Here is a 13,357-nt window from a genome sequence, read left to right as displayed (position 1 = left end):
CAGCTAATTTGGTTGATCAATAGCCCTGCTGGCGATAAGGTTTCAGAGCTTGTGGTTAAAAGCTGATTGCACTGGATCCAAAATAAATTTGATCTATTGGTTTCCACAAATGTAGCATAGCCTGGAATGATGTTTCAGTGCTGATGCTTAACTGGTTTTAATAATGATGACAGACTAGACTGGTGCCTGCTGTGAGGACTCTGTAATGCATGAACCCTGTGCAGCTGAACACTTACTTATGTTTTTACAGTAGTGTGGAGCTGTCACTCTCTGGCCAAGGTTCATTATTCTAAGACTGGGAAGCATTACAGTGTTTGCTGAGCAAGTGTAATGACATCTTTCCTGGAAGCAAGCTTTGATTCTGGTCTCCTTACAAGAGAATGGTGCTGGCAATGATTAGACTTGTTAGGATTGTTAGTTGTGGCTGGAGAAATGTGTCACTGAAAAACAGAAAGTTCCATGGCCAAAGTGCAAAAAAGTGTGCAAGGCGTATTTGTGATAACCATTTGGGCATGTAGTTTTAGAAAGGATTCAGCTGTGTTTCTTCATGCTGAGTGGGAACATATTGTGCTGGGGAGATGGACTAAAATTTAACTGATGCTTTCATCTCTGTTTCAGTGACTATATAATGGCTACGAGACCCACAGAGGTCACACCATCACCTGAAACTGGAGACACAGTTGAAGCATGCACAGGTAAGCACTTGTTCTCTGAATGTATAGCTGATTTGGAAGATTTATTTTCTTCAGTTATTCAGGTCTGTAGTGACCTGTTTTGCAGCATTGGTTTTTCAGAGCTTCTTTTGTAGTGTAAAGAATATTCTGTGTGTCTTTGTCAGCTGTCAGTATTATGGAAAAGATGTGTTAATGTGCAATACTGGAGCGACATATCCTGTTGGAGGATATTCCTTTTGGTTCTGACTTGGATTTCAAAAGCAGGATGTCAGAGCTTGAAGGGCTGATAGTTGTGCCTGTGTTGATAGATCCTGCAGAGGTGGGAGCTGAGCCTGTTAGTGAGTCTCTGTCTGTGGAAGCTGTATCAGTACCCCCAGCAGCCTCTTTCTTTCTCTGCTTCTGGTCACAGGCCGCCATTTGTTGCTCATTCTTTAAGCTGGTGGCATGGTCTGATGCAAACAGTGTGAGGGGATGGAATAATAAGTGAGAAAGGAAAATATCTTCTGCTGGAGACTTGTCTACATTAAAGGATATCCCCTTTGCTGGTTTGAATTTGAGGAATAGCATCACATCTGAAGCGTCTCTGGAGAAGTGGCTGTCACACCATTTCATTTTTCTCTCATTCCTTTGGCTAATGTTTTGCAATCATCTTAAATGTTTGTGTTTCAAAGGTCATCTTGCTTTATCCTTTAGAAATATATTTGCCACTATCAAAATATTAGATAGAAGAGATAAGCAAATGGCAAAGAGACTGTTAGTTGAACTCTGCCTGGCAGATGGATAGAGGTGAAGAAAATGTAATGATAGATGCTCAGCACTCTCTGGTTCCTTATTTATGGATTTCTTATTAGATTTATAATCTAGTTTGTCACACAGTATAGTGCTATCCCAGCAAACTGGTGTAAAGATTGTGTAAAGTCCACATGTGAAAATTTTGTACTGGGGTTCACTAAAGGACTCAGAAAAGAGATCAAATTCTGATCTGGGTGATAGGAAAAGCAGGAGATGGCTCATGGTCTGAAATGTTGGCTCTAAATCCACCAGGAATATTTCTGACCCTAAATGAACAAAATTTTAAATCATTAAAGACTGCTGTGCTGTTGTCAAGGAGTTCAGGAGACTCTTGCTGGACCTGGAAAAAGCCATTTTAGAATCTTCTGTTTACTTCAAATGTAATGGAGGATTGCCTCACCTCTCCCTCTTCATAATTAGCTCATGATGTAAAGGTTCTAGGAGGTTAAAATCCCTACCCTTCACAGTGCAGTTGATTAGACTGATTTATTGAGGTTTGCCTGATTGTCTGTAGTACAAGGCTTCCAGTACATGCTGCTCCTTCTTTTTGGCAGGAACCAGGTTGCTGTCCAAAAACCCTCAGCATCCAATGTTAGTGCTACTGAATTCCATTATTTTATTGCCTCTCTGCCAATATCTGGTATTTTTTATTAAGTTAGAATCATGACATTTTCTGGGAATCTTGTCTATGGGTTGAGATTTTTTTTTCCTGGTGTTTTTAATGTTGAAATTATCTAGTCCTTGGATTTGAGGGTAAAAAGGATAGAAAATATCTCCTGATTGCACCCTAGGAAGTCAGAGACCATAGAAGATCCCTAAAAGAGTGGTTTAATTTAAATATGACTATTGACCTTCCTAATCAGATGTTCCATGTGCTTTTTGCAGTTTCAGTTTTTGCACTGGAAGAAGCAACCTTTTCTTTTCTACCATGTTATAGGGAAGAACTGTTCAAAGAGCAGAAAGTCCTGAGTTAATTCTCTCTGTGCACAGGAGACACAATGAAATAGACAGTACACATGCAGAAAAAATACAGAATACACAAACTTTACAGAGAAAAAACTGCTTCTTTTCTGTTATAGTTGGCTAAAACATAGCATAAACAACTAATTTTTGGGAAGGTTTTTCCTTTTTAGGACAGTAACCTAGAAATTGAGTATTTATTTTTAATGCCATAAAATTGAAGTAGGCAGCCATAAGATTTCAAAAATCACCAGTGGATGAAGGGGAAATAGGCATAGTTGTTTGAGCTTGGATTTTTGTTATGCAAAGATTTTTTTTTTCCAGTATTAAGGTCCTCTTGTATTTCATTAGTTCAAGCCTCATCGAGCATTCTACCAGTTTAGTGTTACATTGGGCTGCTTCACAGTGCACTGAGAGTAGGCACCTTTAGCTTAAAGGTGGCATCCTTTTGGTGATGTGCAAAACCAGAGCACAACTATTCACAGCAGGAAACAAACAAGAGCATTGTCTTTCTGAACCATGTCTTTTTTTTGCTAAGTGCTCTCACATAGAACAGTTCCAGTTGAAGAATTTTTCATCTGCATCCAACACTAAATGTCTAGTAGTGATTTTATTTTTTAACATAATAATATGGCAAGTGCGAGTCTCTGGAATTACAGGGAAACTTGGGGGATGTCTTCTCATTCATCTGAGGCAACTGAATGTTTGCAGCTGAGAAAAGAATGGTTGAAGAGGAGTTATTGCTGGAGGGCGTGTACCCATCACATCAGTAATAAATTAGAGTCTAGAGGAGGCACTGAAGTAACTGATGTGTCTGCACCAGGTACTCTCTGTTGCACAGTGACACAAGTGTTGTCCCACACCAGCTGAGTATTGCTCTTTGGCAGTGTTTGGAAATCCCTTCTGTAGCCCCCATTCTAAAGTTAGCATCACTTCTGATCTAGACAAGTATTTGGAGTAGTACCTTGGCAGTGTTTGCTTTTGTGGCAAGACTTACATCTGTTCCTCTCAAACATCCTTAGAGTAGCTTTTTTTTTGATATTGTGTGGTGGGTTTTTCAGTGTGGTTTAGGGCTTGTTTGGGTTTTTTAAACACTCTCCTGGTTCTCTGGAAATACCAGCATCTAATTAAGCTCATCAATAATGCCTGCACTAGAATCCAGCTTGCTTTCAGTCTCTGCAACTGACAGTGTACATGACCAATGCACAAGTTCTTTTTTCTCATTTGGATAGCTTTTGAGTTGCAGAGCTCTTGGCTATCTCATAGTTTGCCATTTTGTTCTTTGAGTCATTGGCTGTGTTAGCAGGCATTGCAGAATTTATGATTTTGGGGAACTGCTTTAATTAAACTTATTAAACTTTGTTTTGCCTATCTAAGATAAGCCAGATCAGCTTTGACAAGTTTTCTGGAAGAATACCATACACATTATCCAGTTGCTGATATGAAAGACAGGAATGGACAGGATGAATTTCTAAGACTCTGAAGCACTCGTCACGCTTGCTTGACTCGAGAGGCTCTGTGTGCTTGCTGTGTGACCTGTCTTCTCTTGCCAGTTCTTGCTATGGGTGCACCATGAAACTCATTGAGCCCTGTGGGAGTCTTAACAAATCCCAAACCCTTGGTATTAGCTCTGCTGTCTGGGCCACAGCAATACAACCTGTGACTGTCTCATTCACTTACTGCCTGATAAGCAGCAGTGGAAGATAAAAAGGCCTTCCACTGATAAACCCTGCCTAAGAGCAGCCACATGCCATTGTTATTGAGACAAGTGGGACTCCAGTGAGAGTTCACTTTATATGCATTGAAAGATGCCTCGGTCTCAGAAACAGCCCAGGTCACTTGGAAAGCAGTGTCTTTGGTGGCTGTGTCACCAGGCTGTGCTGGACACTGTGGCAGCATCCTTGTGTGTCCTGCCACGTGGTGCTGGCACTGGGCTGGGGAGCAGGGAGGAGGCAGGGGGAGTAGCTCTCAGTATCATTGTTTATTTCTCAAAGTGGCCACTGTCTGATGCAGCTGTGTGGTGGCACAGTTTCAGCCCAGATAAGGCCCTTTGGCAGAGATCCCTACACGTACAGGGCACACGTTGAGACAGAGCATGGCCAACTAAATCATTGCTGGGAGAAGACAATAATTGTGTTGAAATAGTGCCTTGCTTATGAAGGAATCCTACAGCTGTGTGCATGTATTATGTCAATTGCTGTAAAGTATTAATTGAACAATCAAGTTGGCTCAGATATGTAATGATGTTATTGCTCTGAGTATGTATTTAAGTCAATCACAGTGGTCTTAGTACAATTGTTTGGCCCAAACCACCCAAAGTGACCTCCCAGTGTTAGGGTCAGGGACAAAGTGCAGTACTTGTGCGAGGAAAGAAAATATATGTAAGAATGCTGAAGTATCTTAGATCTTGTTAAAAATAAAAGATCAGTGATGTTTCATGTTTTTTGTATTTTCATTTGGACTATGGAGAATCTGAAACCAAATTAACAGTTTTCCAGTTGTGTTCTTAGCTGTGTGCTATGTTTGGGGCTTTCGTGTCCCACAAGACAATGTCTTAATTTAAGTTTGCTTCTTTGTCCCTGGAGGAGTTGTTGCTTTTATTTTGGGACAGTTTTTTAATGTCAAAACAGATATTTTGGCTTTGGAGTTTATGAATTCTTTTTCCAGTTTCACTCTTTTTGCCAGTGTTGAATGTCCTTCAGGTGTTGTCTCCTTAGAGCACTGAATAAAGAGTGAGGAGAACTAAACCAAACTAAGTAAAGAACATTAATAGCTAAAGACATTGACAGCAATTTTTATTGAAAATATACCAAGTATGATCACTGTTCAGTTGTAGATAGATACATTCTCTATATAAAGTATATTTTTGCATTGGCTGGAACCTAGGTAGGCACCACTATTGTCAGCCTAATGCCAGTGTTGCTTTATAGGAACCAAATGTAAGAATTGAAGCTTCACCTTTCACTGGACTCCAGCACTGAATTATTTACAAAGGAGCTGACTGAAACTGAATGGGCTGCTCTAGCTTTGAGGCTTCCTCCAGAATTTAAGAGCTAACATTACCCAAGCTAAGCAACACCAACAACTTTTAAAAATTTCCTTTTTTTTCATGTTGCAGGAAAGAAAAAATCCAAATTTCAGACTTTCAAGAACTTCTTTGCCAAGAAGAAAAGGAAAGAACCTCCACCTCCCAGGGGAGAGAGTAATTTAAAACCTTGCCAGTCCAGCAGTGATGTCAGCATCGCTGTGCTCAACACTACTGCACTTCATTCACCGAGGGAGGCTGGGTAAGCTGGCAGGGAAGGAAAATAAATAAAAGTGCACCTCTCACAGCAGTAGGATGAATGCATGAGTTGGCCCCTTAGGAGCAACCTCTGTCCAAATTCGTGCAAAACAAGCCATAATGCTGGTGAAGGAATTTCAGGAATTTCCTCTTTCTATGCTAGTGCTTGAAAAACCAGCCTGCAAATGAGGGGGAGGGCAGCTGGGGGCAGGGGTGATCCAACCTCTTAGTGTAAGACTGCAGATAGTACAGATTGCTTTGATTGTTTTTAGTGTTTGAAATCTGTCTAGGAAGGTCTGACCAGTAGCAACTTTACAAGAAGAGGATGATGACTGAGCACTGCTAGTACAGAGAAATGTGAAGCTGTGTGGTTGTTTTTCAGCATCAGTGATGCCCTCTGTCATGGCTGCAGTAAAGAGAAAAGTATTTCTGGGGTATTATCAGTGTGTGATTGCTTCTTTAACTTTCTTACCTAGCCCTTTAGGCGTAGGTAACAACTGAAGACCCCTGGTTTTGTGTCAGCCACCCCTGGAGGGCTGTGCATGTAAGTGAAGTTTGCAAGTCTGTAGGAGCATTTCTCAGCTCTCTGAATGGTGCTAGTCCAAAACTATGTCCCTTTCTCAGTCAGTGTAATACAAGCTATCAGCTTCACTGCAAACACTGCTTCACTAATAATCTTTACACCATCAAACTACACAACTCCTCCATGGTAAATCTCCGACTGACTCTGGCCTTGAACAGCCCTCTGAGCATGGTCATGTCTCCTTCCAGGGGTGTCGTGGAATGGTAACAGCTACCAGGAGCTCCCCACCCTCCTCATCCTCCTCTGTTAGCCACCCAGCCAGGCCTTTCTCGGGATTGCCCTGGGCTTTGGGCTGTGGGGCCAGCACACACAAAGTGTGACAAAACACTGGCTGTGTCCAATGGTTTGCAGAGTTTTGCTGGAGGAGCCATGGGATGGAGGTGACACTAGCAGAGGGCATGAACAGGTGACTGGAGTGGGACATGCTGAAATCAGCACTGCTGCCAGGTGCTTTCTATCATCAAACCAGGCGTTTGGTGGAGCTGGACACTGCATTTCTTTGGTGGAAAACTTGTAGATCCTACTTTCTCATGGGTGCTTGTTTATCCTTGCCCCACCTTTCCCCACTTGCTCTGTGTGTCATGGAAATGATTTGGGAATGAAACAACAATCTATTTATTTTGTTTGTTAGCATAATAGCAACAGATTAAATGACCACACATCCAGTCTCCTGGGGCAAAGCAGATTAGAGTCAGCCCAGTCAAAAAACTTTGGAACATCTGAACTTGCCCCATCAGCCCACAGAAGAGATCTGGCTTAAAATCAGCTGTCTGCTGCAGGGACACCCTGGGTGAGAACTCTTTCTCCTGCCCTTAACCAAGTATTTGAAGTCCAACTGCTGTTTATCTCAGTTCTATCCTTCAGTGATTCTGAACTGTTTTGAAAGATCAGAGATCAGAAACTGAGTGAAACTGTTATTTTATTTTTTTTCCCCTTAGAGATAGAATAAGAGGGACTATCCAAAAAGCTTAGGGATACGTCTGTGCTACTTGAAAACCCTGTCATATACAGACTGCATAAACACACTTTATAAATACCTAAAGAGATAGAACTACATAATCCTTTATAAAACCTGATCCTGAAAGCCACTGGAAATACAACTTTTGAAGGGTTTATAGCAGGACCCTGAGCTTTGCAATTTCTGGCATGCAGAATATAAAACCAAATTCCAGAACAATGCTGCTGTTTGCTTGTTCTTTAGGAAGAAGCACTGGTTTTCTTTTTTTCTTCTTTTTTTCCTTAAACCATGTGTGGTAGAAAGACCCTGCTGGACACCAGGTGCCCACTAAAGCTCTGTCACTCCTGTCCTCAGCTGGACACGGGAAAGAAAAGTTAATGAAAAGCTTTGTGGATCCAGATAAGGACAGGGAGAGATCACTCACCAGTTACCATCACTGTTCATCCCCTTGCTTCAAACACTAATGAAAGGAATGGGGTTGCAGCAACAAGAAATGGAAGATGGAACAAACCATGATAAATTTAGGAGCCTTGTGGCTGCCTGTAGAGTCCTATCATTTCCTACTGTTTGGTGGGAAGCTTGAATGTTTATACACATGAATAAATTGAGCATTTGTATAGGGAAATCAGTGTGGACATAGAGTGCCTGAAACATCTGGACTTTAGTTAGTGCCTCTTTAGATGAAATAGAAATATATATAAATATCAATATCAATACAAATATACTGCCTGGAATTACAGAGGAATGTAGATTTGCACATAAGAGACTGATCTGTACTTAAGCTGCAGTTAATTCTATATTTAATCCTATGCTTTTTTGGTGACTGCTAGAAGAAAATACAGTAATTCTCTTGCAAACACATATGATACATATGCAGAGAGAGAAAGAGAGATAGAGGTGCATCCTAATTCACATACATTCTTGGCAATAAATAAAATATGCCAACCACAGGTGAATATACAATGCAGTAAATAAAAGCTACATGACTGTTCTTAATGCAGTAAAATTATGTCTTGCCCATATAGAGTACCTCTCATGCTGAAAAGAGCTATAAAATCAAACACAAAAGGAAGGAATGGCTTTATTAATGATGAATTAAGACAAGTGCCTTGCTTGTGTGTAGAACTGCTGTCCTGTACACAGACATTAACCATGATGTATAATGGGAGGAAGCAAAAACTCTGACCTGTGCTGTAAGAGAAACAGCTCTGATTGCCTTCACCACAACATAAACTTGAGAAAATTTATTTTGCCGTACTGTGAGGCTGTGTATAACCATAGAGTGACTGACTACACCTTTGGGGCAGTGGAAGGGTTAGTCCAGCAGCTAGAGGAAATGTCTGGAGATGTAAAGAAGGGGAATGCAGGAGGAAAAAGAGTAATTAGTTTGGATTTTTTACATAGTATTTACTTTAAAAATACTCAGTCTTTCACATCTTTCTTCTAAATAAAGACAGAATCTGTGGTTAGGCAAAGAGCATAGGCCTCTTCTATTTGATTTCCTTGCAGAAGAGCTTTGACATACTGAGTTTTTCTTGTCCGAATTTTGTTCCTAATCATCTTCTGTTCCTCAGAGTCAAGCTTTCAGAGGCAAAGCATTGCCTGCGCAGCTTCTGAGCCAAGGAATCCTTGTAACTTGTATGTGTTAATAGTCTCATGGCCAACAACAAGTGAATATTCTATGATGTTTGCCAGTTCAAGACTGGGATGAAGTTCTGGTAGAGGCTATCCTTGTTGTCTTTTGGACAAAGTAATGTACAAATGGTACTTACCTGTGCTGATGGAACTTGGCTAATAAATGATTTGGAGCCTTCCTTGTTGTGCCACTGAAGTGCAAAATTTGCTCTGCATAGTAAATAGTCCAAGCCAAATCAATCTCATTTAATTACAACTTAATTAACAGCTGTTGTGGGAACTCATCATTGCTTCACTGGGCTGAACACCCAATGAGCATAGAAACAGAGCAGGAGTATCTTACCTAGGCACTTTAACCTGGCCATCAGTAGTTCTGTAACTGTAGCCATGCACACTTGTCCCATCTACATTTTTTGATACACTTGGGAGCTGATCATATTTAGGATATGGGTGAATGCAACTGGTTTTATTGCTGGGCATGAGAGGATTTCAATCAAGTTTGTTAATATATCGAGGTTTAATTTTCTTCCCACATTTGCAAGAAGGGAAAAAACAATCCACCATCTTTGGCAGGCGTGACATGCACCAGGCTGCAAAAGTTGAATCCTGAATGTCTCATGCTTGGCATAATGCCACTGAAGGAGGACAGGGGACTCCTGTTGTCCCCTTCTGCACTGTAGACCTTTCTTAGGGTGGTTTGCATCCACCTAACTCCTAACATCAGACCTAATCATGCTGGACTCCCTCTCTGGTCTGCAGACAGACCTGTGTGTTCAATGCATATGCTGAGTATATTGCAAAGGGACAGCTGCATTTGATCAAATGTGTTTCTCTTCCCTTCTGAGTATAAAAGAAGCAAACAGTGGCTATCTTAAACATGCATGGATCTGAAGTTAAGCATGATGCATCATACCACTCTGGCCTCTTTATCACCCTTCTGCCCTGGTGGTGTGGGGAGTGTTCCCAGTGCACTGACCACTTGTCCTTCCTTCCTTTCCAGGCACAAGGGTAGCATGGGAAACAAAGCCTTGTCCCATGACAGTGTCTTCATTTTTGAGTCTGCACCAGGAAATGTGACAGGTGATGTCTTGTCTCAGGAAAACATACCTGGAAGAGTGAAGACTTTGCAGGTGAGAACATCATCCCTCAGCAGTAGTGCTGCCTCCCAGGAAAGTCTGTTGCTTGATTCCTTTGTGGTGTGCCTTAGGATTTTGCTGGCTGAAGTGTTCAAAGCCAAATTTGCTACTTTTGGATCTCTTCTGCCTCTTGGAAGCTGAATTTTTGGGCAGTCCTGGTGCTCTCAGCCTTGCCCAGATCTCACAGTGTGTGATGTAAATCCAGTTCATGAACTCTTGGAAACTTTCCTTATTAAGTGTGTCCTCTTCAATGGAACTTATATTCTGTACTTCACAGCTACTGCTTTTGGGTTAAGGCCATTTATTTATACTGTAGTGTGTCCCTTATACTGTTATTTTAAAAATATTATTTGTGTAACTCTTTTTGGCAGTTCTGGCTCAGATGTTTTCACTATACATGGCAGTACCAGAGGCTGTGTAAGTGTGTGGGATGATGGATATGTCAGGATGCTCTGACATCTTTATTTATATAATTATACTTTTGATCTCTGCCAGCAAAAGATACTGTGTTCTGCTGGGTCATTTCCTTCTTCCAAGGCAATACTGAACCCTCCATGACAGCTCCCTTATGAACTGTTGATTTTATTAATAGCATTTCACTAACTGCCCAGCTTGTAACACGCAGATAAAAGTTTAAGGTTTTTCCAAAGACTGAGTACAAATTGTTGATAAAGGAGCCAAAGGTCATTGAAATTCTTCCTTTGCTCAGTGTGAGCTTCATGTTACAAAAGACAATTGAGTCACATGTTAAGTAATAGAAGATGCACAGAAGGACTCGTTCCTCTCTAGAACTGCAAAATAGGCAAAGATATTTTTTTGTATAACAAAAGGAGTAGCAGAAGAAATCATGTTTGTATATTACAGAACATTGTTGGGGGGTGGGGTGGGAAGTTCTTTTCATGCTGTTTGCAGTCCACTGTGCCCTCTCATCATCCATCATCCTGCATAGTAATGTAATACTGCCAGCACTATTTTTGTAGCTCTAAGAGACAGGCTTTTTTAGTGACCTTGACTCTTGTCAGAGTAAAAGCCAAGCACTAATAAAAGCAATTACTTTCTCACCAATGTAAGTTAACTTACACCAGTAGAAGACAGAATGCAAATTCAGTTTCCCCCACACCACTTTGCTGTCTGCGTGTAATAAATTTAATAAATCGAAGACAGGAAGTTGTGAAACGAGACCAAAGCAAAACTGACTTTCTGTATTTTCCTTCCCATTAAGTGCACACTTATGTTGTATGCCTTGTGTTGCCCATATATATCACAGTATTGCAATAGATTGCCCATAAATTGCAAAGGAAAGCAGTTTGAATGGGGGAATGGTATTCTAGACATTGTGTGCCGTGTGTGGCAGCTAGACCTATAGGAATTATATTGCAAATGAATCTTGCTGAATAAGAATTGCAGCTATTTATGTCTATTTTACAGAGGTGTAAATGAATGCACAGACTGCAGGAAAATGCAAAACTAGACTTAGAATTACCCAATATGGTTTAATAAGCAAAGAAACAGAAAAAAATAAGTCTGCATGTTTATCTTGGGAATATTCTGTTGAGATGTTTTCACTTGAAGGACAAAGTTTGTGTTCAGACCTTGTTTCTATTCCAGCTTTGCCACAGCTGACAGACTTAAGCCAATAATTTTAGTAATGGTGTTTCCTGAGATCTGAACATTTTTAGTTTGAGGGAACATCTGGCTGCTTATGAGTTTGCAGCTTTTTTTTGTATTTTTCTAGGGCCAGGGCCTGCCAGAGCATTCTTTTGTGCAATCCTGGAAAAGAATCCCCATACTCCTTTACAAACAAAGTTATTCCTGGCTGCTCTTCCCATTCTTGCTGTAGACATGACCAGGATGTGACGGTGGGGAAAATTAAAAAGCAGTTCATTAGGGTGGACCAGAAATGAAATTAATTTGGTGTTGTATAAAAATTGTGACTCAGCTACTAGTGTGGGAGAGGGTTGTAATAAGCTCTCAAATTTGGAAGGGCTGTGTGAGGGAAAGGTGACTACATAAAACTGGGATTGGGAATGCTGACTGGCAATACTTCATGTGACTAAATACTTAAATTTATATGACTAAAGAATTAAATCTAGAATTTTGAAAGTTTGTTATTTAAATGGAGTTAAGCTGTAGTAAATTTTCTGGAATGGTGAAATTCCTGTCTTCTTTTGGTAAATTACTGAATAAAACTGATTTTGATTTTAATTTTTTACCAACACCAGTTTTAATGATGGGTCCTTGACAAACGTAGCTGGATAAAATTTTATTAATGGCTCTTTTCTATAAATGGTCTGCTACTTCAAGTTTTTTTGTTTACTAAAGAATCTCCATATCTAATAGGAGCATCTGGGTTACAATATCCAGAACACCTCCTTTAAATTGCACCACTTAAAGTTTATACTCTGTATTCCAACCACAGCTTCAGCTGCAGCAGACTGTCCGACTTGGATCACCTCCTCTTGTTATAAGTGGGAAAAAGCTGGAAGATGCAGGTGCTGTTTCTGAAGATGATGGTTTACCTAGAAGCCCTCCTGAAATTTCAACCCTTCATGAAGTTCTGACAGATTCGCCAAACAAGGTATAATTGTCATTTCACCTTAATGACCATCCATATAGAAAAGGTAAAATCAGCCTAGAGAAGGGGAAGACCATTTTGTTTCTTTGTGATAAAATATGATGGTACAGGTCATTTAGAACCAGAAGAAATTACCTAGATGTTTTGTGGACTTTTCACTGAGTTATACCTAGAAATTGACCCTAAAAATATCCTTTCTGGGTACAATTTTCCATGCTTTTATGTAAACCAGGACTCTGACATCTTTCATTAGCAAATGCATGATTTTATACTTCAGTGAACTTGTGACAGTTTGTAAAGCTGATGATTTTAAAACAACAGCCCAAAATAACTTTATAAAATATATGCCCTCCTGTGGTCAACCTTCCTGGCATATCTCAATGCAGGAGAAATCTCCCCCTGCTTTGTTTGATGCAAATGAAGAAGTTAAACCTACTGTGTAAGGCAGGGACCCAGTGACCCTTCCTTTATTTTTCCTCTTGTGTTTTCTCATAATTAGCACTGGATATCCAGCTCAAGACAATTCAGTATGATACTTCCCTTGACTTATCCTCTTCCTCATTTTATCCCACAGTCCTCCAACCCTGTTCAGCGTCATAGTTCTTTGAGTTTAGGAGGGACAGACAGTGAAGATGAACAGGTAAATAGCTCCTTTTCCTGCTAATAAAATTCCCTGAGGTGGCATATGTGGAGTTTATGTGGAGCCAGTAGAGTAATTTTATTTTTTAAAATTTATTCTGGGTACAGTGTATCCTAGGAAA

General features: G+C 40.4%; 1 protein-coding gene across 3 annotated transcripts in view; it reads left to right on the top strand.

Annotated features, from left to right (window-relative positions):
* KIAA1210 (KIAA1210 ortholog) overlaps positions 1–13,357 on the top strand; it is a 52,849-nt gene that overhangs the window by 15,240 nt on the left and 24,252 nt on the right. For 2 of the 3 annotated variants that reach the window (XR_009933667.1, XM_062503171.1), the window contains exons 2-6: positions 619–695; positions 5,545–5,713; positions 9,886–10,015; positions 12,441–12,599; positions 13,171–13,236. Coding sequence is in view for 2 of the 3 variants with exons in the window: in XM_062503171.1 (XP_062359155.1) it covers positions 619–695; positions 5,545–5,713; positions 9,886–10,015; positions 12,441–12,599; positions 13,171–13,236 (601 nt within the window). In the remaining variant the exon portion in view is untranslated. The remainder of the gene's footprint in view (positions 1–618; positions 696–5,544; positions 5,714–9,885; positions 10,016–12,440; positions 12,600–13,170; positions 13,237–13,357) is intronic. The other variant, XM_062503172.1, reaches the window with a different exon arrangement.

Source organism: Cinclus cinclus, chromosome 15, assembly GCF_963662255.1.
Source record: "Cinclus cinclus chromosome 15, bCinCin1.1, whole genome shotgun sequence".
In the NCBI taxonomy this organism is placed as follows: domain Eukaryota; kingdom Metazoa; phylum Chordata; class Aves; order Passeriformes; family Cinclidae; genus Cinclus; species Cinclus cinclus.
Note: the sequence above shows the minus strand (reverse complement) of the source record. Positions and strands in the feature narration are given on the sequence as shown.